The sequence below is a fragment of the Falco punctatus genome (genome assembly GCF_963210335.1).
Source record: "Falco punctatus genome assembly, chromosome: 3".
Classification (NCBI taxonomy): Eukaryota; Metazoa; Chordata; class Aves; order Falconiformes; family Falconidae; genus Falco; species Falco punctatus.
In genome coordinates this window covers 92,646,468-92,674,397 of record NC_137582.1, presented here as the reverse complement: position 1 = coordinate 92,674,397, position 27,930 = coordinate 92,646,468, and the positions used below count along the sequence as shown (strand labels likewise).

Sequence of the window (27,930 nt, the reverse complement as noted above, 5' to 3'; positions counted from 1 at the left end):
ATATTAGGAAGAACAGCTTGCCCAGAGAAGCTGCGGCTGCCCCATCCCTGGAAGTGCTCAAGGCCAGGCTGGATGGGGCTTTGGGCAACCTGGTCTAGTGGAAGGTGTCCCTGCCCATGGCCGGGGGGTTGGAACTAGGTGATCTTTAAGACCCAAACCATTGTATGCCTACAATGCCAAGGAGGCTCAGAGTGCCTCAGGCCTTTTTTGCACCAGTCTTGGCAAAACGAGGTCACTTGCGATCAGGTGATTGACATAATACATATTAATGACAAGGGAATAAGGTTTCAGCCCAGACTGGGACAGAACCAGTTGCGAGAGTACTTTGATAACTTGGAGCTGTTCAAACCAGCAAACTGGCTGGACTTCACACCAGGGTAGTGAAGGAAGTGGCTCAGACAGCACGGGAAACGAAGTGTCTATCTCTGAGAGCTCAGGGAAGCTAGCCAAAGGCCCTGCTGACAGAAAAAGGCAAAACTGGTGCCTATCTTTAAAAAGGGCATTTATAAATAAATAAATAGATAGATAGATAGATAGACAGACCAGCCAAACCTTTTTTTTTTTTTTTCCCCTAGAAAGCACCTAGCACAAATAGGCACATTATTTGTAAAGGGGTAGAAGGAAACTATGAGATAAGCTACTATTAGCCCGGCCTTGTCAACAAGAAACTGGGACAAGCCAGCGAAATTTGGTGATAGAAGAGCAGACCTTGTTATGGAAGAAAGAGCAAGGGCCTCAGTCATCTGGGCCTTGTTAGGCTCTGCACGTTCGTTAATAAATGAGAGAGTTCAGCTTGTGTGAAAAATGTGGGCAGTGGGTACAAAACTGTGGAAAGAGCAGCTGGCAGTGGTTTACTGGCCAATGGGTGGATTATAGGTGCAATTTCAAAGGGATCTGTCCTGGGATGTTTTGTTAGCGGCCTTCAGAGAGGGCATTCATCGGGGAGCAACTGCAAGCAAGTACATTGGAGAATAACATAAGAATTGAAAATCCTCTTAAGAAATTGCTTGGAAAGCACAAAACGTAACCGAAAAACAAGGAACAGGAGTTGGTTTTGCAGGCAGGGTTAACACATTGCACGCACAGAGGCTGGGGCACTGCTCAGAGTGCACCACAGGCAGCAGCTGAGGGGGAACCAGAGGACAGCTGGGGGCAATCGCTGACGGCACCGGGAGAGGTGGACAGATCACAGCTGGTTGTCATAAAGAAAGCACGTTGCAGGGACATGGTAACAGCCATCAGCTGCGAAAGGGCACTACAACACAGGAAGAGTAAAAGAAGACTTCCCTGGGCAGGGAGCACCAGGTTCTTCTTTCAGCAAGGAATATTCAGATCAGGGGATGATTGATATTCATATATATATATACATACATATTTCAGCAAGGAATATTCAGATGCTGAGGAGGCTGTAGGGCTGCTTGGGTGCTGCCAATCCCTGAGAGCAGGGCTAAGGGAAGCCCTACAAAAGGGATCCAGAGCCACCAGTACATGGGAAAACTTTTTGGTGTCCTACATAAGAAAAGGAGCTAAAGAGAGAAAGGTCTAAGGAGTTAATGGTGTACAATAACTCGCTGGCAGGGACTGGATCAAGTAAATGAAAATCCACCAACAACTTGCTCTTCCATTTATATTCGGTAATGACGCCAGTCCTCTTCTAATGCACACAAGTGTTTTCTGCTCACTAGCCATGTTCATGTCTACAAGCGCCTATTGATCTGTTGTCTCTCTTCCCCTTCTTCCAAAGGAAAAAATAACCGCACGGTTCAGTAATGCATGGGCTGTGCTACACGATGAAAATAATCCGAGGTGCTTACACGCTGAAGTAAATTTAGCTTAACATAAAAATAACCGTCACAAATTCGAAATGTCTGTTTTACAATTAATGTCAGGCGTAAATTTTTTTTCCTAGTGTGCACCAATTCGGCAGGCCGGCCAAAGCGATGCAGGCACACCTTCCCGCACCGCTCCGGGTCTCGCAAATGTCCCCTTCGACTTTCACTCCTTCCCTGCGGGCTGCCCCCGCTCCCGCCACCCGGGCGCTCCCGCGGCTCGGCTGCCCGCGGCGCTGCTCCGGCCCGGCTGCAGCCCGGCTGCGTTATTCACGGCGCACCGCGTGAATAATTGATATGGAAATCGCAGCGCGCTGCGGGGGGGCGCGCCCCGGCCCTCGCCCTGCCCTCCCCCGGCCCCGGCCCGCCGGAGCGGTGCGCGGCCGCGGGGCGGCGCGGAGCCCGCACGGGGCCGCCCCGCGCCCTCCCCGCCCCGCGGCGCCGTCCCGCCCCCGGCGGCGGCGGGTCCCTGCAGGGGGCCGGGCCGGGCCGGCGGCGCGGCGGGAGCAGGTGCGGGGCCGCCCGGCACGGCGGGGGCGGAGCGGGGGGCGGTGGCGGGGCCGGGCCGGGCCGGCAGGTGGGGGCTGCCGGGAGCTGGAGGGCGCGGGCCGGGCGGGCTGCCCGCCTCGGAAGGTGCGGCCAGCGGGCTGCGGCGGGAGGCGCACGGCGGCGGCGGTCCCCGCAGCCCGGGCCGCGGAGGGGCCGGCGGGGCCCCGTGCTGCAGAGCCAGATGTGCGGGACGGGGGGCTGCGAGGGGCCGGCGGGGGGGTGCTGGGGGCTGCCGCCGCCGCTGCTGCCGCGGCCGGGGGGGCACCCTTAGCTGTGCGGGAAGCGGGGAAGCCGCGTCGGGAGCTGTTATTTTCCTCTCCTCCTTCCTTTGCCTTCCCTCTCCTCCCTCCCTCCTCCTCCTCCTCCTCACCAAAACCGGGAGAGGAGGCGTGTTCGTACAGCCTTGCTGCACCGGTTTTGCTTGGTTTGTTGTTGCAGGGTTTGGTTCGCAGGGTGTTTTGTGTTCGGTTGGTTTGGGGGTTTGGTTTGTTTTTTCTTTTTCTTTTTTTCTTTCCTCCCTTTTCTTCCCCCGCTTTGGCCCATTGCATGCTCGGATCCGGCTGGATCCTTCCTTTTATTTTCGGCGGTGCCTCTCGGAGGGGGGAAGGGAGAGCTGGGATGAGTGCAGCTTGACGCACAGGCGAGGGGAGGGGGGGCACCGCCGGCAGCTGCAGCGGTTCGTGGCCGCAGGGTGCGGGTGAGAAGGGGAGCGAGCGAGGGGCTCGCCCGGTGCCCCCCCCCTTTCTTCGCCCCTCTCCTTCCTCCCCTCCTTTCCTCCCTCCCTCCCCCATCCGTCTCCTGCCGGCGCCGGCTGGGAGCGTGTGTGCGATAGATTACGTTGCAAGGTGTGTGTGCGCGGAGGAGCGGGAGGGAAGGACTCGCGAAGGAGCCGGGGCTGCCCCAGCCCCCCCCTATGTGAGCCCCCCCGGGCGGCTGGATGGCGATAGACCGGCGCCGCGAGGCGGGCGGCGGGGGCCGGCCGCTGCCGGAGGAGAACGGCTCGGTGCCGGGGGCCGTGGGGGGGGGCGCCGCCGCCGCCCCCCCGGGGCCGCCCCCCGCCAGCGCCGCCGGGGCCGAGATCCAGGCGGTGCCGGTGCTGCCACCGCCGCCCGCCGCCGCCTGCAGCCCGCTGCTCCTCGACTACGACGGCTCGGTGCTGCCCTTCCTCGGGGGGCTCGGCGGCGGGTACCAGCGGACCCTGGTGCTGCTCACCTGGGTGCCGGCCCTCTTCATCGGCTTCAGCAAGTTCTCGGACTCCTTCCTCCTGGACCAGCCCGACTTCTGGTGCCGGGAGGCGGACGGGCAGGGCAACTGGAGCGGGTCGCTGGCGCCTGGCCACGCCAACCGCAGCGGCAACGGCAGCATCTTCCCCCCGCCCGGGCTGCCCACCCCCGCGGGGGGCAACGCCAGCGAGTGCGACTGCCACGAGTGGCACTACCGCATCCGAGCCGGCCTCGTCCAAAACGTCGTGAGCAAGGTGAGACAGGCGGCTTCCCTCAGCCCCGCTCCCCGTCCAGCCCTCGCGGACCCCCCCGGCCCTCCCCCGGCACCCCTCGGCACCCCCTGTGTAGTGTGTGTCCCCAGGGCGAGGGGAACAGCTGGAGGCGATGCGGATCTGCCCGTCCATCAGGCACCCCGCGGGTCACCCTCCCGCCAGGAGCGAGTCCTGCATCCCCGTAATCCTTTCCCTCCCTGGGCGTCCGGCCGGTGGGTTTGTACCTGGGTGCTGGCTGCGGCACTGAGCTGCAAAGTTAGATCCTGGAATAGAGTTCCCGGTGGCTCTTGGGGATCCCAGCGGTGTCAGCTGGCCTGCCGTCTCGGGACGTGGGCATCTGCGGAAGAGATGCTGCGGGCCAGCATCGCCACTGCGAGGGGAAAGGCTTGTGGAGAAGGCTGTGGTTGTGATATCGCTCGTCTTTGTGCAAGCGTACCAAACCAGCCGCGCAAACCAAAAACCAGGTTGACTTTTGGGGATGCTGATGAGGTGGTCACTGTTGGGAGGAAAATGAGACAAAGTTCTGCCAGATTCTTCTCGTTTTGTACTTACTCCCTTGATAACTGTTTCGGTAGAGCAATAAAAGAAGAAATGTCTCACACAAGTTGTTGTCCTCCAGAGGCGGAAAGTGCATACTGCTCTGTTTTGTGTTTCCTAATGTAATGGCTAAGGTGGAAAATTTCTAGTGAGGAGGAATGCGCCGCTTTCTGCTCTTACTTTATATTTGCTGAGTAGTGCATGCAAAAACACACCTGCCTTTTCACCTGAAAGCTTTTGCGTGTTTATGGTACCGGCCCTGCGAAAGCCCTGCCAGCTGTGGATGGGCCTCGTTGGTATTGACAAGCAACTGGAGGTCTTGGAAATGTAAAATGCAACTGTTATACCAGGAAAGTAGTTCCCTTAATCTCAAGACCCCCTCCCTGAGATCAGCAAAAATTACTTCCTGCCTGAGAGCAGTTTTAGATTAACTGTGTTTATCTAGCTGGGAGAAAGAATTGCAGCAATAATCAGATGACCGGTGTAGTTGTGCTTTGGTCAGCCAGCATGTGTTCATATTTAATCATTGAAAAATCATTTCAGTTTCTCTTGTGTCCCTTGAAAACATGTGCAGCAGGGAAAAAGCAGGTAGTGCAAATCCCTCAAAACCTTGAACCCAGAATGTATTAAAAAAAAATCCAGCTACACGCCTTTCATGAGAAAAATACAGGCACATGGTGGACTTGAATGGTTGGTGATGTAGCAGTGAATAATGAAATTTGACATTTGAGAGGCATATTTTCTTCTGTTTATAACTAGGACTGAGCAATTAATGTGTTTTAGGGTTTAATGCTGATGCTTAAGCGCAAAAAAGATGATCTTGAAATATTTCTTTTTAGTGACACTGTAAAATAATTTTTTTTAATGTTTGAATCTTTTGAAGGTCGTCATCAAGTTGGCCACAAAAGGTCGAGGGAGAGTTAGTTTGCTATCTTGCATGCTTCTTTAAAAACAATAAAAAAAAGCGTTCTTTGGAAGAACTTGTGGTAAAGGGCAGATCAATTTTAAGGGATAAATAAACATCTGTGGTCCCTGCTGTCTTGTTTTCTATTAGAAAGAAAAATAGCCATCTTTTGAGACTACGGGTTTTTCCAGTGTAGAGTTTTTATTTTTGTTGTATGCTTACTTCAAAAAACTTGGCAGCTTTTTTGCTTTGATTTGTAATCCTGCTAAATTATAATTAGGCTGTTTTCTCAGGGTCAGGATTCCTGCTTCGTTTGTGCTTTGGGTTTGTTTTGGGGGTTTTCTGGGTGGGTGTGTTGTCTGTTTTTATCCTAATGAAGAAAGAGGAAAACCCCAGGCAGAATATCAGTGTAGCTTAATTTGGACTTCCTTTCTTATAAACCCCCAGGAGCTCTGATACTGTGGGAGCAATTCTCGTAACTGCTGACTTCTCTTACATGCATCTTACTGTCCTTTGTGGGAAGGAGCAGCCCTGGATAGATTCAGAAGACTGGATGTTCAGATCTCCCTTAAGTCCCCTCAAAAATACATCTGTTTCTGTAATGTATTATGCAATGTTCTCATCTTTCTAAATAGAGATTTATTAAATCTTAGTCTAATATATGGTCATCTGTGTAGTAGCCAGGGTTATATTGAAATATTGTAAAGAGAGCCAAAAGTATATTAATAAAAAATGCACTTCTGTTTCGCCAGTAAATCCCCTTGTTCTCATCTTCAGCAGTCCAAGCTAATCGCTGCTGGGTGCTCCATTGTTGCATCGTCTTCAGAAACAATGAAACAATTGTGATTATTTAGCACAAAGCATATTTCCTGTTCTGCATTTTGTTCATATATGTGCGTGTGAGATGTCACTGTCCCCTGTTCCTTGGGAGCAGATAGCTGTCCTTAAACTGTGTGAAGTTTCACTGTCTCCATATCCACTCTCCTGCTGGTACCCTTCAGCAGGTGGTGCTTCTCTGTCCAGGCTTTCTCAGCTCTCCCTTCCCTGATGCCCTTTTTCTTCTAGCCTGTGTCATGCTTGGGATTGATGTAGTGGAGATTTTGCTGTTTCCAGCTGTGCTTTGCTTAGCCCCGCTTCTCCTTGAGTCTTCGCTGGAGCCAAGGGTGGCATTGCACCTTCCTTGAAGAGTGGCATTGCCACGCTTGGTGCTGCCACTGTCCTGACCTCCTTGACTGAGTCACTGGGAACGGTACTTTTTATAGTGCTGCCAGTCATTAGAACTGGAAATGGTAATAAAGGGCGTACTGCTTATTATTTAACGCTGTTGAAATACATATAGCGAAGAGGTCAGATGCATAATTTAACCACAGGGATTCCAGTGGCCATATTAAATCACCCATCTGAGCTAATGCCCTGACTTGGTACATAAATCTTGGACTTTAGCTTGGTTTGTACATAAATATTTTCCTTTAGGACAATTCGCTTGTAAGGCTTTTTTCACTGCTAAATGCTTATTTGAGGATTTTCACCTGTTTTTTATCACAACATCGCCATTACCACACTGCTATAAACAGAGCACATGTGTATTGTTTGAGATATGTACCCTGAGCTAGCCTTTAGGCAAAAGGCTAGTAAAAAAGCCCAGAATTGTCTTTTAAATGGCCTATGTATCTTGCCACAGTCCAAAGGAAGGATGCTGAGAAATACTCTTCTTTTTTGCCGTGGGAAAACCTACGGTCTTATTTTACCCATTTGCAAAGTGATACTTCAAGTAAATTATTGTCATTATGTTGGTTGTTGCATTAATGCTAACTAAACATAACGTAGCGTTGAAGCCTGGCAGGAGGTTGGAGTGTGTACTCAGCAGGGACCTTTCTAACTCTCTCAACTCCTTTAGTGCCTGGAGCTTCTGATCATCTGCAAAGCCAGCTGTAATCTTGGGGCAAAGTTTTCACAGAGGCTTTTAGTTACAGGACTGATGGCTGTTGTTTTTTTCCCTCAGTTACTAGGATGACCTGTCTGCTGTGTTCAATCACATCATGCCATTATGCGGTGGGGTGGTTTGTAGTTCTAAATGCTAATTTGTGTAATGGACACCAAAAGCTGACAATGGGCAAGGACTGAGGCTTGATTAAATTGCAGCGGTTGATGGCACAGCATCCCTCGGTGTGCACCCACAGCATTCCAGATCATTCCACCTCTTGGGGGTGGCATAGAGGGAAGTGGTTAGTTGAGGGCTGTGTTTTAATCACTCAGAGCAATTGTGTAATAATATTTCATGTCTAGTCACAAGGGAATTCCTCTTGTGGCTGCCCTTCTGCTCCAGATGCCTTGTTTTGCTGCAATGCTGTTCTCTTGGCTCTCAACTTCCCGCTTGATTTAGGTTGAGTCATCTTCTTTCCCAAGTAACGTGCCATCATTTTACCTATTTGCCACTGATTAGATCATTCTTCTGCCAGTTTGGCTGAGCCTCTAGCAAACTGTCCCCTCTGAAAAAGTGGAGCTTAATTCGGGAGAGCCAAATGGTCCAGGGGCAGCACTGCCATGCAGTGCTGTCTTGGTGTGAAGTTGGATCTGTTTGGGCTGTGATGTGATGCTCTTTGCTTCTGTGCCCTACCAGCCTTTCTTTCCCTTGCTTTTCTGGCAGTTCTGGCACTTCCCTGGACATGCCTGAGCTGATTCAGCTTGCTAACCTGGTAGAAAACTCACTCTTTAAACACATTATTATTATTATTGTTGTTGTTGTTGTTATTATTATTATGATTACTATTATTGTTGTTGTTATTAACATCATCTCTTTTCTGGGTTTTTCTGCTGGGTTAATGAAGTGAATTGGCTCTGTGCAATGACATGTGCTGTAGACTGTGGTGACGTCTCATGGGATTATTGCAGGTATCTGCAAGTAGCCAGAAATGGTACAACAAAAAAATCTCTGTGTGGTAATAGTGATGATAAATTTATAAATTTGGCACTGCTTGTGGGGTGATGTTTCTTGGGGTAGGGGATAGGTGTGCAATTCGAGTAAGCTTTCAGAGTCTAGTTCCTAATTAATTTGAAGGGATCACTCTAACGAGGTCCTTCCCAAAGTAAGAGCTGTTCTACCCTTACTGCCTCCCATTTGTGCCTGGAATCTCACCTGTTTCTGCATATCCTCCAGCTGGCTGGTCTTTGCAAAGAGACTTCAGAAATGCTGATGCTTCTTTCTCCTCCCCCTGCCCCCCCTGCAACTGCCAGGATTTGTCTTGTCAGTGTTGGTTCCTGGCTGACTGGCTTCTACCTAGTCCCGAATCAATGAAGTCCTTGAGTTACGGTACCCAGCGCAGTGGTTGGGTCAGATGCAGCAAGATCAAAGCCAGTGTGTCACCCACACCTTTGATTCTCTTCTGCAGATTGAAAGAGGTGTAGAGACCTGCAAGGCAGACACTTGCAAAGGGTGGAAAGACTTCTAAATTTCTTTTAGGCAAGGCTTTGAAATTACTGTCTGCTTCGAATGGGTGCTGGAGGTCAACGAGTCCCTGTGATCAGAGGTATCCAGAAATCTGGGCAGACCAGAGCAAATGTCTACTACAATTTTTTTATGGCTTCATCATCTATGGAAGAGATCCCAAACTTTTTTTTTTTTTTTTTCCCCTCCTTTCCTCTGTGAGTTAGCTGATGAGGAGTTCCTGGCCTGAGCACTTGCAGGCTTGAGAAACCTCTTTGTTAAAGAGGGAGCAAGGAGAGCTGACAGCCCGTCCCGCTGCAGCTGCCGTGTGGCTGCCCGTACACACCGCACGCGGTGATGGTGGCTCCCAGATATCAGGGTGCTGGTGAACAACACCGTAAAACAACAGGGCAAGTTTCCAGCCAAGTTGTGTGAAGGAAGGGGATGTTTTGGGAACAGGACCTGCCTGCAGTTTCTCAGTGGTGAGAAACTGTCCTCTGCCTGCCCAGAAACAGCAAATTGCCTGATGTTTGAGAGAACCAAATGTGATACCGCCACGCACAAATACTTGTTTAGTGAGCCTGGGTACTGTTTTTATTTATCTGAGGCTGGTGTTAATGTATGGGCCAAAAAACTTCGAAGCAGTTGGTCTAGAAAACAGACTGGGTTAAGACCGATACTGACGTCAGAACTCAAGTAGTCTCAGGTTCCCTATCTGGTATGGATTATTTTTTTTCACTAGAGGCATGTACATAGAGTTAATGTTTATTAGCACCCTTAAGATAAAGTGTCTCACATACAGGAATCTGATTTCAGCCTGCCACAAACAATTTCTAGTATTGTTAGAACTAACAGTGATCCTCCAGGAAGGTAATTTTGTATTGAAATATCTTAAAAGTCATTCTCAGCTTTCCAAGACTTGCTATTGAGTCTTTCATATTCCTCATTTTCTGTATGTATGTCAAACAACTGCTTTTTTTTTTTTTTTTCCTGGATGGACGTGATGTTTGAAATGGTTGGGGTTTTATTTGTTTGTGTTTCCACTCCCTAACACACATTGTATCTCCGTCATTAAGTTTAAATATACAGACCCTGCCCATGCTGTGGCAGAAGTTGCAGGCTACAGTGTGTGTTTACCAGCTGCTAATGCGGTCTAAAACTGAATTTCTGAAGTGCACCAACAGTTTTACCTCTTCTTACTCTGGCTACAAGAGTGCCATTACAAAAACATGACCTCATGTTTTTCTCAAAGCGTTTGTCACAGAGGAAGGCATCTAATTTGGAGTCAGTTCTGATGGTAACGTTAAGATGAGGATTACAGGCCAGCCAAACATGAAGGTGTTCGGGTTTTTTTAAATGAAATAATATCTGGAATGGCATGGGACTTTACGGTTTTCCTTAACTTATAAACTTTTGGCCATACTAATGGTGCAAAGTCTTAAATTAAGGTTTTCCAAATAAATTCTAGAGAGCTGCTAAATTGAGAAAGTGCTGAAAGGGTGTCAGAGCTGTTGTGTACCTTGTCTTTTTTTTTCCCACGTCAGTCTGTTTCCCCTCAGTCTGTTTCCCCTCCGTGCTACCTGGCATCCCTGCTTGGGACAGTTGCTCCCTCCCTTTCCTACTCTCTCCTCCTCCTCTTCTGCAGCACAGCCTGGCTGGCGTTGGGTTACCCGCCAGTAACTGCGGAATTAATTAGGCTGAGGTCTGGGTGTAGAGGAAAGGAGTGGGGTTTGCTGTAGACGATGCGTAGAAAATCAGGGAATGCTGTCACAGGAGGATGCTGCAGCTTTGCAGCAGTGCAGTGTTCAGGTGTTGCACTGAATTCTCTCAGAACAGCTTCTCTTGGGCTCTGCTCACCTCAACTCTGAAATGTGTGCTTAGCTCCTGTAATGCAATTTAGTTTTATTTTTTTTCCTAGCTGACTTTTGAACAGCAGATGACCTTGTGTGCCCTCTGAATTCTCTTTTAAAGCCAAGTGGGAAGGAAGGAACCTAAAGGAAAGAGAAAAGTTTAAGACCCTTCCGGAACATGTCATCAGGATGTGTTGTGGAGGCATCCAGGCAAGACCAATGTCAGTGTCTGGTAACTGCTCAGCGCCATACTGGAGTTGTGCTGGCCCATTCCCAGTGTAGGTGCTGCGGAGCCTGCCGTGCCACCAGCCTGTAAAACCTGGCAGACAGCGATGATTCATGTAGGCATGGAGTAGCTCCCGCTGATCCCAGACACATCATACCTGTTGGGAATGCGCAAGTAGGTCTGCTCCTGTTCCCTGCAGTGGGAGAGGGCAAAATTGCAAAACTGCTGAGGGGTGAAGGGGTGCCTGGGGCTCCTTCCTGTAAGAGAAGGCTTTTTTTTTTTTTTAACACATCTCCTCCCCAGGAGGAAAATTCAATGTGTAGTACAAAAGTTTTTTTATTTTGTCTTTCAATTTGGCACAAGTGCCGGTTGTTCTACAGAAACACAAGAACAAATGATTAAATGGGCAAATATATCCTGATACTTGTTTCTGGGACACCCATCTCGATCCCCAAGTAGCAAAACCAGCAGAATCAGGAATGCTACATGTTAGATGTGGGGAAGTGGTGTTTGCCTTGTCCCGCAGCATGTGATTTATTGTTATTCCTGTGCTCTGTTTTCAGAGCAGGGTGGTCTTATTTCCTGGAAAAGGTTTTTTGGCTCCAGACAGTTGTGGGAGAGTTCATTTTGGCTCAAGGACTGTCTCCCGCTTTCTCTCCAGCACTCTGGAGCTGCCTGGTCTCTTCCTGGCCTCCAGACCAAAGTTCACGAATGTGTAGACAATGTCGCAATGTCCACCCTACAAATATTATTAAGGATAGGGAATGTAAATTAAACTATAAGACCGTTTCCACTGCTCTGTCTCCCAGGGCCATGTAAAACATTGTCTGCTAGAACAATACAAGCTTGACAGACCTGTTGACCTGTTTTATATTTGATTTGTAAAACAAGTGGAATATTTTTCTCTTTTCTTCCTTCCCCTTTATATTTATTTAAGTCTGAATTAATACTAGACCCTCTTTTTTTTTCTTTTTTCTTTTTTTTTTTTTTTTTCCTCTCCTCCTTCCCTGAGTTATAATAGCTGTAGTCTTCAAATGATGAGAGGGCAGGGTCATGGCAGCAATAATTGCATGTCAAAATTAAGGTGTCTGATCTTTTTATCTATGGTGACTTTGAGCAAGTATTTCTCATGAAGAATGGCTTTGTCCTCTTGTCTCCTCCTTCCCCCTTCTCCATTTCAGAGTTTTATGTCATGCTTGACATTTTCAATTTCCACACACCCCCTACCCTCTGATTTTTAAAAAGGCCCAATAAGGCAGTAAATTAGGTTTTGCCATGTCGGCCCGCTCAAGGCTGTGCACGTGCAGTATGTTTTACACACGTGTGGCTTTGGCAGCCTTAAAAATACCAGTCCTCAAAGTGTTAACTTGTTTTCCATGATCAGATGATAGCAAATGTTAATATTTAACTAAAATGTTAGGGATTTTTTACGTATGCCTTCTATTTACAGTGCTTAGACCTCTTCTAAATACAAAGCTGATAACTAGTTTAACTTCTTATTTAGTTTGTTGTGAGGTCAGTCCCAGCACCACTTACTTCCTTAACAATAAGGATTGTTGTCAGCTGGAAACTGAAGGCTGGCACTAAAAACATTTTTCTGTGTTTCAGTCCTAGTGATGGGTGTTGTTACTTCTGGTCTTTTCGTGCAGCCGGAGGGAGGCAAACAGCTATGGGACTTAGAGCAAAGAACAGGTTTAAAATTAAAGTCAGTTTTGTGACATTGGCTCCTAATGATGTCAGAATATGTGTAGAAAGGATACTTAATTGCAGCAGAGATATAAAAGAGAGATGATCCTGCTCCTGCTCTTTGGAAAATTATTAATATAGTGTTCATGAAAGCTGCAAGCAAGTTTTTGTATCTCCCAACTCTTTGATATTAAATGACATTATGGAGCTGAAAAAGCGAAGCAGATCTCATCAGATGAGAAACGAGTTAGTTGACTAATCTGGGGAGGGCGAAGGCTGGAGAAGATCAAAATGTCTCAGGATGAAGGGAACTCCTGCTACTGAAAATAAAAGAAATAATGATGAAGTGGGTGGTATATGTATGCTACTAAAATTGATTTAATCATGTTGAGTATTCAGAAGACTGTTATATGATTAACAAATCATATTTTAATTGTTACCATATTAGTGATGATTATTTACTTAGCAAACTTCCTTCTTCCCTGTCCCAGTGGGGAAAAGTAACAGATCTGTGATGAGAACAGGGTTGGGAACAGAAGATCTAATTGCTCCTGATTAAAACATGAAGTTAAAGGGTAGATGAAACTTTTCCCAGTTTTGTAGTGTTTTAGGTAGCATCTCATTATCTTGGGACTCTGCTGATGTGCTTGGTGGTTAGCTTGGAGGGTCTTTTTTGCTTATGGCATAGACTAAGGAATAATGTAGTGCCAAGTGTTCAATTTAGAGTCTTTTCCAAGTTTGTTTCCTCACTCTGAAACAAAGTTGATTTGTGTCCTTTTGCATATTTGAAGTTTTGGGCTTGTTTTGCAATTGCAGTGTTGCTTGAGCCATCTCACCACACTGGGGAGATCTCTTACAGGTGAACCAGGACTGAAAGGTGTTAGATATGACACAGGGCACGCAGATGTGCGTGGTGCAGCTTGGCTGGCAGTCTGGAGCTGCTTCGGTGGGTGCAGACAGGAGATGCCCAGTTACGCACCCTTCTGTCAGCATCACCTTTCTGCTGCCGGGGGTGGGAACGGGGCATGCACATACCGGGTGTGAGCAGGACAGCGTCGCCCTGCGGGGTGTAGTGGGGACCAACTAGTTTCTGGAATTAATTAATATAGAAGGCAGCGTATCTCTGCCTCTTGTTTGCAAGCAGCTTGACACAACCTGTGCCTTAGGTGTCCCATCTTCGTGACAGAACTGGAGTTTGCAAACCAGGAGGAAGTGCCATTTTATGTGTCGGTGTTCACACAGTGATGTGTGGCACCAAGTGCTTTGTTTTTAAAGGCTTAAATACCAGTCTTAAAGAATATTCACTTCAAAAATTAATGTGGAAATTTCACAGCAAAGTCATGCATATCAGAAAACGCAGGTTTGAAGGAATTATTTCAGCAGCTTGAACCATGTTAAACTTCACAAACCATTAGTTTCTGGTTCAGAAACCAGGGAAATTTGTGAAGTCCACAGTTGTGCAGTCCTGTACTCTTTTGTGAGGATGGAAACCGTTTTCATAGGTATATGAAACTGCTTTCGTATGATGCTGCACAATCTAATTATATCTTTCTTGGAAGACTGCTAAGCATGTGTCCTCTGGCTCACACACCCTCTCCCCTCTCTCTCTCCCCTCCCCTCCTTAGGTCCCCAAAACCTTTGGCTTTGTGGCACTAGTCAAAAGTAGTTTCTTTGCTTGATTTTTTCCAAATGGTACATTGCCCAGGCCGTCAGTCATGGCTGTAGTTAAAGCAACCTGACCATTTCTATGTAGGTCACCTTGTGTTCACTGTTCACAAGTGATTTTTTTCCTGGGCTTCAGCTTTCCCTGCCAGGTGCCTGCCATGGTTAGAAATGGTTTACTGGTTTCTGAGAATGAAAGTGCTGTAAGAAAAATGAATTGGATAAGAAGCCAAACAGGACAATCCCTCGCTTCTATTGAGTTAGCAAGCTCCAGTGCATGGGAATAGGGACCTGAGTTTTCTTGGGAAGAGGGAGGAGGCAGATGTTGAGCAAAAGGTGATACTCTGGTACCAACAGTATCTCTTTTGCTACCTGAGTAAAAGTTCTTACAAACTCGGATGGTTATAAACATATCAAAATACCAGTGTGTACTTGCTCAGTAGAAATTTATTTTAGAAGGATTTATCTTAAGAGGCCCTAAGCACTCAGACACTGGTCAGAGGTTTGGGGTTTTTCGTTTGGTTGGGGTTTTTTCTTCTTTTTCAGCAAAAGCATCCACTTACAATAAAGCTGAAGAAAGTTAGATGTGCTCAGCACTTGGAGGTCTAGTGTCACGCAGAGGGGAAGTAGCTTAAAAGTCAGGTGTTGGCTGTGGTGCGAGTTGAGGCATTCCAGTGCAGGTGATGTATGCCACTTACAGTGGCCGTTCAGAGAAAACAACAAAACCTTTCAATGGCTGGTTTGTTGTCTGTCTTGTGGATGTTCTTGTTCGGGTGTTTTTTTAATGACTCTTCTGTTTTCCAGGTAAGTCCAGTTGTGTCCGAGAAAAAAGTAAGGAAAGATGTAGATGGGAGATGTTTGGTTCTGAATCTGGCTGGTCAAAGAAAGAGGAAATCATTCGTTTTTACACCTTCTTCTCAAGTCTTCCAGGATTATTTGGTTTTATATTTTTTACTCTTCTTAATGTCCCCATTTTGAAATGTGACCTTCTTGATGCACCCAGCTGGCTGTACTGGTGGTCAAAAAAATGCCAGGTGTTTGTTTCTTGGCTTTATCAACATGTAAAATACAGAACAGGGAGTGCTTTGCCCAGCTGTGATCTCAAAGGACAGGCATTCTTACTCTGAACCTTGAAGGTTAAATAGTTTAAATGCTCTGTTGTTGCCATGGCTGAGAGTGAGATAGAGACACCTGTGGCAATAAAACCATCCCAACTCTAAGTGTTGTAGTTGTGCTGGCACATCCCTCTGGGAGATTCCTCCTGTCAGCCTCTTTAGTGAGGTTTAACTGCACAGTTATTTTCTGTAGAGTTGAGCATCATACCACTTTCTGGAACTTGTACACGTTCTTTAAAGTTAAAAATGCAGCCAGTGTCATCTTTGGCTGGGGGTTGAGAAAGGGAGCGACATTGTCCTGTAGCAGCCTGGAAGGAAATTTTGCTACAGTGGTCTCCTGGGGCTGCAACTATGAGTACTACTTGGATAGTTTAGTACTAGGAAAAGGCATTAGTTAGTAGTAGATACATTATGGTAGAAATACTGATTTTTTATTTTTTTTTTTCTTTTGTAGTTATTTGGGTGGGGTTTTTTTTAGTGCTTGGTCTGCTGACTTGGAGCTTTTCCTCCAGGAGCAAGTACCTGGAGACTGTCTTGCTTTGTCTTACATATGTTGTATAAAAAGCGTAACTTTTAAAATTATTCTTCTTAAAAACATCTTTGTGGTTCGTATTTTTGGGGGGAAAACACTAAGAGAATCTGAAGGCATCATAAATTTAAACTTTTACTAGATTAGGTATTTATATAGAAGATGGATTCTAGTGCTGTGCAGGGAAAATTGACAAGGTTTGGTTATAAAAAGATGAAGCAGGAAGGAGAGGAACTAAGAAAGACGAGGTCTGACATACATGTCACCTCAGTGACAAATGATAGATTCTTATTTTCATGAACTGGTCTTAAAATTGCTATCTAATGTGCAGTGCAGCTTGTGGCTCTTCCCCAGGAGGTGTTTGGGGCTGCTGCGGTAAGCTGTGGCGTGTGATATGTAGAGGCTAGGGATCCCGGAGTGGGATCTTTTCTCCAGAGGTCCAAGAGGCCATGTGTGGTGTGTCGAGCACGTCATGTGCCTCAGGACAAGAGTCTGCAAGGGCCAGTGCAGCTGCCTGACTGGGGAAGGATTGAGGGTGCAGCTTCGTGCCTGGCTCAGGGCCTTCCAAGGCAGCAGCGTGAGCGACCCTCCGGTCTCCTCCTGCTCAAACCAATGCAGTGAGCAGTGGGAGCACGGCCACGGTCCACCCACAGACTGCTTGGGGAAGGGTTGGCTTGCTCTCAGCAGTGATCTGGGCATCAGTCACTGCAAATGGACTGCAAACCCGCAGTGTGGGGAGAAGGTGTGCATATCCAGCTCCCCTCTCGTGGGCTCTTTGTACCAGGCTCCAGGCAAGTGTTGGACCAGAGCGTCTCTCCTCCCATCTCTTTGCTCTTTTTAGGACAGAAGGGTCTGCCTTGCACTTTTCCATGCAGTTAGGGTGAAGGTAGAAGAACCCTAATCCTTGGTAGGCATCTTACTATGACCTTTTTGCAGCGGGTATTCAGTGTGCTTAGATGCCATAGACAGCATTATGGCCTCTGGAGGACAAGGGCTTTCAAGGCAGGACCTCTTCATTGAGACAGTGTGTCTTTGCAGTAGCAAACACGCAGCAGGCTTTACATTTGTAACTTTTATAACTTAACCTCAGTGCAAATACCAGCTCGCTGCATGAGCTCTTCCCAGATTTTCACTCCTCGTAAAGAAGTTACAGAATGGTCGCTTTTTGGGTGCGTTTACCTTTTGCCAGATGTCCTTTGAAGCACCTCATGTTTCAGAGAGTCCTCCGTGTTGATGGGAAGCGGAGTGACTCACAGCACAGGTGGTGACTCACTGGTATCAGTTAAAACATTAGGATCCTGAAGGTGTGACTCCTTAAGCTTTGACAATGCTGTCACAACATGAAAAAAAAACCACTTGCAATATATTGCACATCCGCATAGGTGGCAAATTCTCTACATTGCTGTACTGCTATTAAAAAAAGAAGCTTTTCTTGTTTAAATGTTCCCTTTCCACCAGCAAACTTTATACACAGTTATTTTTGTTTCAGGACAATACAGTCCTATTTATTTAGTGAGTTATTGTTATATGTGTTATAGCGTAACTATACAGTCCTATTTATTTAGTGAGAAAATCAGATCTTTGCATTAGGAGGATATGGAGATGGAGGACAGAAAGACAGGCAAAACTCAGGGACACAAAGAGAAATCCCAGGAAGCACTGTAAATTTAGCAGCATCCTTCCCTCAGGCTGAGTGCTGTTAACTCCCAAGGGGGACACCAGGGGGTTCAGCCAGAGCAGTTACAGGATTTGATGGTCCCCCAGTGCATCCTACCTTTTGTAAGAGATGGGAGAGGATTACTGTCCAGCCTCCTCCCAGGGCAGACTTGCTTGGGGTGCCACTAGAACTGTCATCGGTGCTGCCCAGCCAGTGCTTTGTTCTGCAGGGACACGGAAACCTGTCACCCCTTTCCCTGTGGAGCAAACCCGAGTGTCGTGTTTGTGGGGTGAAACTACTGGCACTTACAGCCAGACCTGCTGAGGCTCCGGGCACAGTCGTGCTGTGTGGGCAAGTCCAATACACTCCACACTGCCGAGCCCGGGTGTATGTATGGGGAAAGGCCGTGCAGATGCTAAATAATGTTTGCTGTTTATTTCTAGGTCTTCAAAGCTGAGGCTACAGACCCCTGCCTTTGGCTTTTCTCTGGGGAAGGGAAGGGGCAGCATAGGTCTCTGGAAAAATTCCTGCACTTTCAGCATGACAAAGCCTTGCTGGCTTGCTCTCTGCTGTGTTAGATGGGTGGGGACTATATGCTAGTTATTAAATATGTATTTTGTCCTATTAATGTCATCTTTAACTCAGGCTGCTTTTGACGGCAGCATCCATGTTTTTCTTTTGTGTCTTCTCCTTATTTTTCTGTCTCTTTGCCAGTCGAACGCCCTGGTGGCACCCACCACTGTCCTGCCGAATTTATTTGGGATAATGGCTTCACAGTGACCTCTCTGGTTTGTGACAGCTGCCAGAGGAGAAACCAGGGTGTGCTGGAGCTCTCGGTACTCAGCAAGTAATTTGGGGTTATGGCAGATTCTCTGGAAGTTTGTGCTAAAGCAACTGTTGAAATATTTCAGTATTTACCAGTTCTGAGGGGTTTTAAGAGCGAGAGGCTGGGGGAAGGGCAGGGGCTGCCGTTGTGTGTCAGCACCCATGAGGCTGCTGGTGGGCTTGGGGACCAGCTCTGATTTACCCCGGCCTGCAGAGCGAGTGCTGAACCCAGGGCAGGGAAGGGCCCAGTGCAGGGTTTGCAAGGAAATACGTGTTTTTATTTTCAGAGCAGCTGGGGACTTGGGTAATAGCCTTAACAAACAAACATATGGTGACTAGCAGATAAGTTATCAAAAGGAGTGGGTGCATTTTAGGCACCACTGAAGGACGTGCTGATAGACTGACTTTTCTTCTGCTTTTAAACTCTTACTCTGTGTGCCGGTCTGGTTTGACATCTGTTGTCCTGGCCTGAAATTTCACAATTGCCCTTCATGAGATTTGGGTTTTCCGTCCATGAACTTTTACCTATGTGCAATCTGGCAATGCACATTCTCTGGCCGGGCCTCGTGCAAGGGCTGGCTACCTTTGACTAGCATTAGTAAGCTGTGAAAATGAAAAGGCACCAGACTATCTGCTTTTTCTTTTTGTAATTGGGTGAAATTACCATTCCTCTGACAACAGTAAAAGTAAAAATTAACAATTTGTAGAGATAGCCTTTAAAAAAGTGTTCGTGTATAAATATGACTAGTTTTAATAAAATCAATTTGTTCTCTAGAAATAAAGTATTTCACAGCTTTAAGCAGCGTATGCACCTTCTAGACTGTGAAAATAAACCTGGACCGTCTGAAAGCCTACCTTGGAGCTCATATATATCTCTCAAACTGTGTTTTGTTTGCAGCTTGTCTGGGCATATATTCTTCTTTGCTAACTGGAGATTGGGTCTGTAATTGCAAATACTAGGAATTGCATTTCCCCCACTTGCTAAACACTTCTGAAAAGTCAGCATCTTTGGAGAGCAATTCTCACTGCCTTGTTGAGCTGTTTGCTGCAAATAATTCATAGCTCTTTGGTGGAAAAATACTTGTTCGTATTACTTGCTTTTGGTTCCTTAGTGCCTTCAGCTGTAGGTTGGAGGATCACACATATATGTCCCAACTTCTACAAGTCAGTGCAGCGAGGAACTCAAAAATACATTTAACTAAAAAAACCCTGAGCCCGAAAGCTGGCTTATTTCTTTTGGCCACAAAAGTGCTATACTTCTTGGTGAGATGGTGTGTTGTAGGGAGGATGTCTCCTGCAAAGTTGAACCAGAGGGCTGAGTCAGGGCTAGCCTTGTTTGTGGAAGGGCTGTATGTTATGGAAATGCCTAAAAGTGCAGCGCACTTAACTGAACTCTTTTGAGGGAAGCTTTCTCTTGAAGTTGCATCTGACTTTTGAAAATAAATTGCACACTTCTGCTCTACATTTTTGGCCATGAAACTTCAGTTATGGGTGTCAGGAGGGCTGCTGCTATTATATTACACACAACAGACATTTATTCCGCTAAGTTTCAATTGTGGAGTATCTGGTTCTCCAAAGTTGGCTGTACTTATTTTTCATGAAATGTGTATGGCTCCCATTACCATTAATATTTGAACACTTCACAAACCACAAGCAAACATGTCTTCCTACATTTATTCAAGGGTATAATAGCACTATCCACACTTTACACATAAGAGAGATTAAGTTACATGTCTGAGGGCAATGAGGGTGTTGGGCTAAAGCCAGGAGTGCAGCCTTGTTCATCTGAGACTCGGTTTAATGCCTCAGAGGAAAATGTCTTGGAGTTTAGGGAAGCCTCACTAGAAACCTTATTGTTCCTGTCTTTCCCATGGGAATGAGGCAATACCCTAACAGCAGCAGGGGTGTGCCTGAAATGGTCCATCTTCTCTTCCTTTGGGCAGAAAGGGTCATTTCAGTGTCAGGGATAGCATTAGAGCGGAGGTCCAGCCCCTGTCTGAACTCTGAGCTGTTAAATGTCGCTGTGGGGGCTGCTGTCCCAAGGAGTCGTGTGGCTGCGCCGGGCTCTCCAGCTGTCCTGTCCGGCTCTGTGCCAGAACTTGTCCTGATGAGTCATGCCCATTAGTTAGTCTTCATCCTCTTCCAGCACCTGGGGAATAGGGATGCTTTTCTCAAAGTGAAAGTGTCTTGATGCTTTGTGGGAGCTAATGGCCATCAGGTGTCTCTGGCAAAGCAGCTACTTTTCCCCATGTTTCCAAATGGCCCTGAGGAGCTCACTTGGAGAATTTGCTCTTAGTTGATGGGGTTTGCTGCTGGTGGGCTTCACGGGGCTCTAGCTGTAGGTGCCTGGGGCTGCTGCCATGAGATGCTTCAGCTACACCAGTACTGCCAATGTGTGATGGAGATACGTTCCTTAGTCTAAACTGATGTGGCCTAGAGAGGAGGAGACAAGTGTTGGATATTGTCACTTTATAATTAAGGGTTTGATAAAACTCGCTGAAGTAAACGAGGTTTTTAATTTGTTCCTCAGGGTCTGGGGGTTGGCTTGAAGGAGAAAGCTTTCCTCTGTCATTTCAATGCGCTCATGCTAGGACTGAAATTTGGAAGAAGCTGCACAACATGAGTATGTTGAAACATATCTGAGAAACAAATGTTTCAGTTTATCTCTTTCTTTTTTTTTGTTTTCCTTTCTTTTTTTCTTTCAGTGGGATCTTGTTTGTGATTCTGCCTGGAAAGTCCACATTGCTAAATTCTCTCTACTGGTAGGATTAATCTTCGGCCACTTAATAACAGGATGTATAGCTGACTGGTAAGTGAAAAATCTTTTAATGCAATGTAATTATAAATAAATAATAATATTAAATATTGTTTTGATTTTCTTCTACTTTATATTTATGAAGAACCTTTGCATAACAATTTTTCAGGCTCTAAAAGAAGCATGATGAATAAACAGTTTAAAACTGTGTTAATAGCTTGAACCTGAGTAGTTTATTTCAAGGTAAATAACATAAATAAGCTATTTGGTAATTGGCTTAGTTATTTCCCACTGACACAATTTATTACAGCTGTAACGCTAGTACAGAATTAAGTATTTTCTAATTATATAAGTAAAGCCTTTAGGGTTTGTTGTTGGGTTTTTTTTTTAACTGAGAGGTAGGGCCAAAAGAAATTGGAAGCGGCATTGATCTGACTGAATACGAGACTAATGTAATGTCAACCTTGTGCTTACACAGTATCTTTTGGTGGGTAGAAGGCTGGTTTTTGCAAACCTTTCCATTATTCTTTTTTTAAAGTTCTTGTTAAGCAAACATTTCAATGTAGTGTTAGGGAATTGCTGACTTATGTGTCATATTGGGGTATTAAATGTAAAAGCATAGAGTGCAATTCCTTAAATTGCAGTAGTGAAAACATTATTGAATACCCCAGTTATGCTTAGAGTTCAGCTTTTCTTTAAAGAAACGGTCCTGTAGTGCAAAAGATGAGGGGAGAAAAATTGAAGGCATGACTCAAGTGATTTCAGTGGAAACTTGCAGCATCTGAAACAATAGCTCTGCAATGCTGTCCCAGTCATCTGAGTGGCTTCTAGCACGGTTGCCAATGTTGGTGCTTTAAATGGCCCCAAGTTAACTCTTTTGCCATTCATTAAAACAGGAAAGGAAGAAGAAGAGTTGCCTATTAGGGAAATCTTACAAAGCCTTAGCAACTCGCCAGTCAGTTGGGAGAGAAAAGGCCCCCTGCAGCTGTGCTGTAATTTGGCTCAAGCATTTGCAGCAAAATGGCATCTTAATTCTTGAATAGTCACTAAAAGTTTTGAGGCAAGTGAGGAATCATGACTTTCCAGTGAAGCAGGGAACATGCATGATGAAATACAGTTGAATTTGATTAAAATACCAAAGTAAAACAGGGCTGTTAACAACACATAGAAAGTATAGTGGGGAAATGAATGAGGGATCTTGCTCAGTTTTCCTGAAAAGGAATCGGTGTGGAGAAAGCAGACTTATTCCCAAGTTAGGAAAATGCTGCTCTAATTGACAAATAAGTCACAAATAAATGAACAACTTGTTGCCAAAGGCACTGGCTTCAAGAGAGAATTGCAGTAAGCAGATTTAATAGCTCTCTGCCACCAAAAGGAGCATCCTGCTCTTCCATCCACTTCTGTCCTCGGTGCGTACTTCGCGCTGCTACGTGCGCTTCTTGGATCCCTTTGTGAGCTGCTTAGCTGAGCTAATGCAGCATAAAATTACCCTGATACAAAATTAAGGTAGCTTTTTTCTTTTTCGCCTAATGAGTTTAGGAGAGCTTAAGGAGCACCTAGTCTCCAGCTGTGGTTTGAAGGAGAAAAAGGGTAACTGTTTAGCTGGAGGGAATAGTGACCCCCTTGCTCTTCTGTGGGTGAACGGAAAGGACGTGGTTTGCTGCCACCAAAGCCGGTCCTCAGGCCCCTCTTCAGTCCCCATCGCTGCCATCTGATGTAACAGACTCAGCAGAGGTCCTGTGCTAGATAGTCTTTTTGTCATATCACAGCAGCACGTGGGACTGGTAAAAGAAGACCTAAGTGGGGTTTACTTTGCTATTTAATAACACCTTGAGTTTCCACTAAGTCAGGGGGTTGTGTGGAGAGATGGATGCAAAGGGGAATGTACCTATAAAAGAAGAAAAAAAGGGTGTTAGTCCCAAGCAAGAGCAGGGAAGGCTTAAACAATGTAATGTATAAAAGTATTACAAACTTTCAAAATCTGTTTTCATTTCACTTATATATGACTCTCCAGTTTAAATAATTAGAAGATGCTTTGGGGTTTTTGTACCATCAGGGGCTTTGCTTTTCCTTCTTGAAAGAAGGCTTTTAAAGCTGTATGTGGCAAAAGCATAGAGTGTATTAGGGTCATTTGCTAAGTAAACTGAGTGGTTTACGTTCCAAATACAGTAGCCGTGCATGCTGGGATAGCTCTATAGGAAGAAGGTCTGTAAACATGTTTGGCTGTATGAAGACCATCTGTGTCCAATGCCTGAATAAGTTACTTGTTCAAGAGGCAGAGCACCGCTGGCAATTTTGCCTGCTCTGGACAGAGGCTGTTGAGGTCTCCGTTGGAAGCCTTTTCTCCTGGAGCAGGTGGCCTTGGTCATGTAGCATCCAGACAGTAGGTCCCTGCCTCCCGTTTGCGCGCTACTGCCCCTGCTTTGCTGCTCTGGTGCTTTTTGGAGCCTTTGTGCCAATTCAAGTCCCAAGACGAAGTGGACACCTGCAAAAGAACAGCATGGGAAGAACTATTTGATCAGTTTAATCTTCTCAGGGTGGCAAGGTACCTGGGTAGGAGCATGGGAAGAGCAGGTCTTGTCCTCAAACCATTCCCTCTCCCTGTGTGGTGCAACTCTGATGATGTTAGGAATATCTTTTTGATGCATCTGTGTGTCATGCTGTGTGGATTGCAGATTCCTCAAAAGCCTGGGGTTGCTTGTATCCCTAGTTATTTACCTGTGCAGGCAGCATTTAGCAATTAATCTACATAATGTTATGCAGTGTAGGCTGAGACTTCTGTGGCACAGAAATCTCTCTCTGGGATAGTTTGGATGGCAGCAGATCACACCCTGGGGCTGTTTTACCAGGGAGATTGTGTATGGTTTAATTTCTCACAAGCATTTCCATTTACTGTTAGATAATTCTGTCTCCGTATAAAAGGCTTTTTTATGCTCTAAGACACCATCCTGTCAAAACACCGAGTGGATCACCAAATACCAGGCTGGTAGCTGCCCTGGAGCTTTGATTGTTGAGGAATGTGCTAAGTGCCTTGGTGAGGAAGGAGTTTTGTGTCTGGGAGGAGGTGCTGGTGATGCCTCTTTCTGGAGGGCTTATCTGGCCTCAGTTGGCTCTCACAGGCCCAGGAGGCTTGCAGATATCCTGATTCTTCATTAGTAGCAATGATTCATTTACGTAACTTATATAATGGTGGAAGAAATTCCATCATTAGGACATAGATAACCTCAGTACAGAGGGTGGGAGGAGGGGAAGAGGGGAATGGAAGTATGCTAACCATGAGGTCTTTTCTAATCAACACCAGGGAATGGCAGGTCAGGCTTGTGATGAGAATTAAGTTCCTAATTCTGAGTGTTTGCATAATGCCTTTCATCTACAAAACACTTCCACAAACACTAATTAGTATGAATTACAGCTTGGTGATTACGAAAATAGGGCTGCAAAAGTCTGCGCAGATCACTGATAACAGAACATTAATAGGGGTTTTTTTTCTGTATTCAGGGTTTCGTATGAGGTACTTCCCCTCACTCCCTGCTCAAGTGCTTTGTGTTCCATAAATATAAAATCTGAAGCACACACACAGCGGTTAACTGCCCTGGTATCCAGCATGTTCCTAGTGCGTTGCATGTCACTGAGGCAGTGGTGATGAGTTCCCACGCTGAGCTCAACAGCAGCTTGTCTTCTGGTGGGCTGGGTTTGTATGCTGATCGAGAGCAGTCTGCTTTGACCTTGCTGTCTTCACTTTGCACGTTGGCACATTCTGTTTTAAAAACTTTGAACGGTTAATGTCAAGAAGTTAAATATTTGAGATGCCCCACAGGTGATGCTACTATTTTCTTTTCAGATGTAAAGCTGTCCTCATGCAAGGAGCCATGACACTGCCTTCTTAGGTGTGACTTTGTCAATCATTGACACTTTTTCACACATAGTGGTGCACTCTCCCAGTTCCCCAAAATATAAAAAACTATAACGATGTCTCCTTCTCAGCCCTTCACCCTGTATTTTATTGATCTCACTCCATTTCAAGTAAAGCAAAATCCAAAGTTCTAATTGTGAATGCATATATATATAATATACTTTATAGCTGCTGGTAACAATCTGCTGAAATATTTGAATAGAAGCACTACAGCATGTGAAACTGGACGAAGTTGTGAGATTTAAATGCTCTTTATTGTGCTGACATTCAACCTGGTGGCTGGCTTGGAGCTGACAGACTGCTTTGAATGGGTCTGTGAAAGCTGCCTACGAAAAGCAAGTTCATATATTCTTTGTGGAAATGGCATATGGAGCTGACTAAAAGGGATCCTCAGTTCCACTGGAAAACTTGTGGGAGTTGACAAGTTGAAAAATTTTGGAAATCTCCACATAATGATCCAATTATTGTTTAAAAATAGCAGTGTGCTCTGGTGCTTCGTATCATTCTTGCACGGGAAGAGGGGGAGAAAGGGGAATTATAAACACTAAGCATGAGAGTAAGATGTAAAAATCTCATGTTCCTTTGACATCAAGCCCAAGCTCTGCAGCAGGTGCCTCCCCAAGTTTGGTGGCAGCGTAACTCTTCCTCCTCGTCAGCAGTGTACCAACACGTGCAACTACAGGTTGCAGCTGCAAAGCCTGCCTGCGAAGGAGCAGAGCAGATCCTCACGCCCCTGTTGCCAGCACTCATTTTTGGAGCGGTTTCTTCCTCACCCTCCAGTCGGGCTGGTTTTGTGGATCCCTGTGGCTGCTGTGGGGATACAAGGTGGAGGGACGGTTTTCTTGTGAGTGCAACTAATGGCTGCCTAAGGCTCAGTGAAGCGACGTGAGCCCTGTTTTGTGCTTGGTCCGTGTCTGTTAGGCTTGCCCTCAACAATAAGGCCAAGAAAAATAGTTTTTTGAGCCAGCTCCTCTTGCAGATGGGGCTGAAAAGCACGTGTCTGTTGGGAAGAGGAGATCTTTGCAGCGAGTTTTGTGGCTGTAAGCTATAGAGAAATAATATACCGTGCCGTATAACATATAATACCATAGACTCTCTCATGCTACTACTGAAAGCTCTGACAAGTTGCTTTTAATCTCCAAGGGACTTGTTTACGGCCTTACAGTAGTTCCTAGATGCTTACTTGTTCATCTTTGCTGCTTCGAAAATGATGGTTAAATCAAGCAGTAATACAATGTGCTGTCCCTGCTTAATCCCATCTGAAAGGAATGTGTCAATGCAAAGCTGGCTGAGAAATCCGGGTTTTAGTAAGCAGAAAAAAAATAATGAGAAGAATTAAAAATGGATGGCAATATTTGGAAGGGATTGCATGAATTTTTTACCTCTTTGCCAGCTGTAACGATCTAGCTTTATGTCCATCCTGGCTTTTTAACACTGTTTCTCCATACTTCCTTATTTTTAGGGTTGGTCGACGGCCCGTACTGCTCTTCTCTGTCATATTCATTTTGATATTTGGATTGACTGTGGCACTCTCCGTGAACGTGACCATGTTCAGCACACTCAGGTTTTTTGAGGGGTTTTGCCTGGCTGGAATAGTCCTCTCCCTGTACGCACTGCGTGAGTATGCCTTCATCGCCCATCCAAATTATTGATACGTGGTTTGCTGTTCTCTGGCTTCCTGCTTTCATCCAGACAGATGAAACCTGAATCCTATGGACTGAAAAAGCTTTAGCCTGGGTTTTGTTAAGGAGGTAGAGGTTTTGCAGCTGTCTCTTTAAGTTGCTACAGAGTAATCTGTGAAGCTGTTTGAGAGCTCATTTTAGGAGTTATAAGAGTTATGTAAAGGAGTTATATATATGTAAGAGTTATATATAAGAGTTTGCTTGTTGTCGTTTAAACCTAGAAGTCATCTATGTCATAGCTATAATGTGTAATGGGAGCGGATTTCACCTTGCAGTATTGAGCTTGATAGGAGACTCCCCACTTTTACTGTCTCTAGCAGTATGTACTTGGCACTTTTTCAGAAATTCCTGTTATTTGCAGCAAGAGATCCTGTGTCCCTACCTCAGGACTGTAAAGTACAGCAAAAATATGTGAGAAGAGCCTGAAGTAATTTTATCAGGGATTGGGGTTTTTTTTTGGAGGGGGGTGGTGGTGTTGCTTTTTGTCTGTTACATGGAAGAAAAAAATAACTGTAAAGAAACTTGAGGGAAAGCTTGTAAGGAATGTTTATATTTTCATATCTAGGGTGATGGATAAACTTGTAGCTAAAACATTTGAAAACCCCTTTTGGAGGCCTTGCCTTTGGAGAGTACATGTGTGATGCCACCAGCTTAATCTGTGTCCCTTGGATATGCTCCAGAGAGCTCTGTCTGCTGCTTCCTTGGCTACTTGTAATTAACAGCTTCCTTGGCTAGTTGTAATTAACAGCTTCCTTGGCTAGTTGTAATTAACAGAGTACTGTACCACCTGAGGAAAACACAAAATTGCCCACTCTTTATTATGGCTCTGGAATAGTATTAACTATACCCTGGAAGTTGCTGTACATATGTTCATAAATTTTTATTTACTGCCTGTTGTAGATGGTATCCAACCCATTGAGACTTAGCACAGAATCCTTACTCTACATGGAGTGTTTTATAGTATTAAGTTCCACAGTTTTGGTTTTGGTCTGCAGCAAAGGGAAAGAAGTCCAGCTAGGTTGTATGAGACTTTGTTCTGTATTGCACTTCTTCATTATAGCTGATATGGTACCTGAGATACATATTTTTATCTTCTCTTGCTTTTGGTCATAAAATCTCCAGTGAGAATTTTTCACCAAAAACCCAAAAGTACCACTGAAGACATTACACTTGTATTGGGAACCTGTGGGAGGAGGCTTCAGCCATTACCAGTATGACATTCAGCTGGAAATTTGGAAATTAGGCTTGTTGGGATTTTTGACAGCCCAATGCAGCTTGTTAGTTTTTCTTGG

General features: G+C 45.7%; 1 protein-coding gene across 5 annotated transcripts in view; it reads left to right on the top strand.

Moving 5' to 3' along the window:
- The first annotated feature begins 2,295 nt into the window (after positions 1-2,295).
- SLC22A23 (solute carrier family 22 member 23) overlaps positions 2,296-27,930 on the top strand; it is a 113,756-nt gene continuing 88,121 nt past the window's right edge. For 3 of the 5 annotated variants that reach the window (XR_013927189.1, XM_080381223.1, XM_080381222.1), the window contains exons 1-3: positions 2,371-3,855; positions 20,994-21,097; positions 26,419-26,573. Coding sequence is in view for 4 of the 5 variants with exons in the window: in XM_080381223.1 (XP_080237349.1) it covers positions 3,316-3,855; positions 20,994-21,097; positions 26,419-26,573 (799 nt within the window). In the remaining variant the exon portion in view is untranslated. Of the gene's footprint in view, positions 2,340-2,370; positions 3,856-20,993; positions 21,098-26,418; positions 26,574-27,930 lie in introns of those variants that run through there. The other 2 variants (XM_080381225.1, XM_080381224.1) reach the window with 2 other exon arrangements.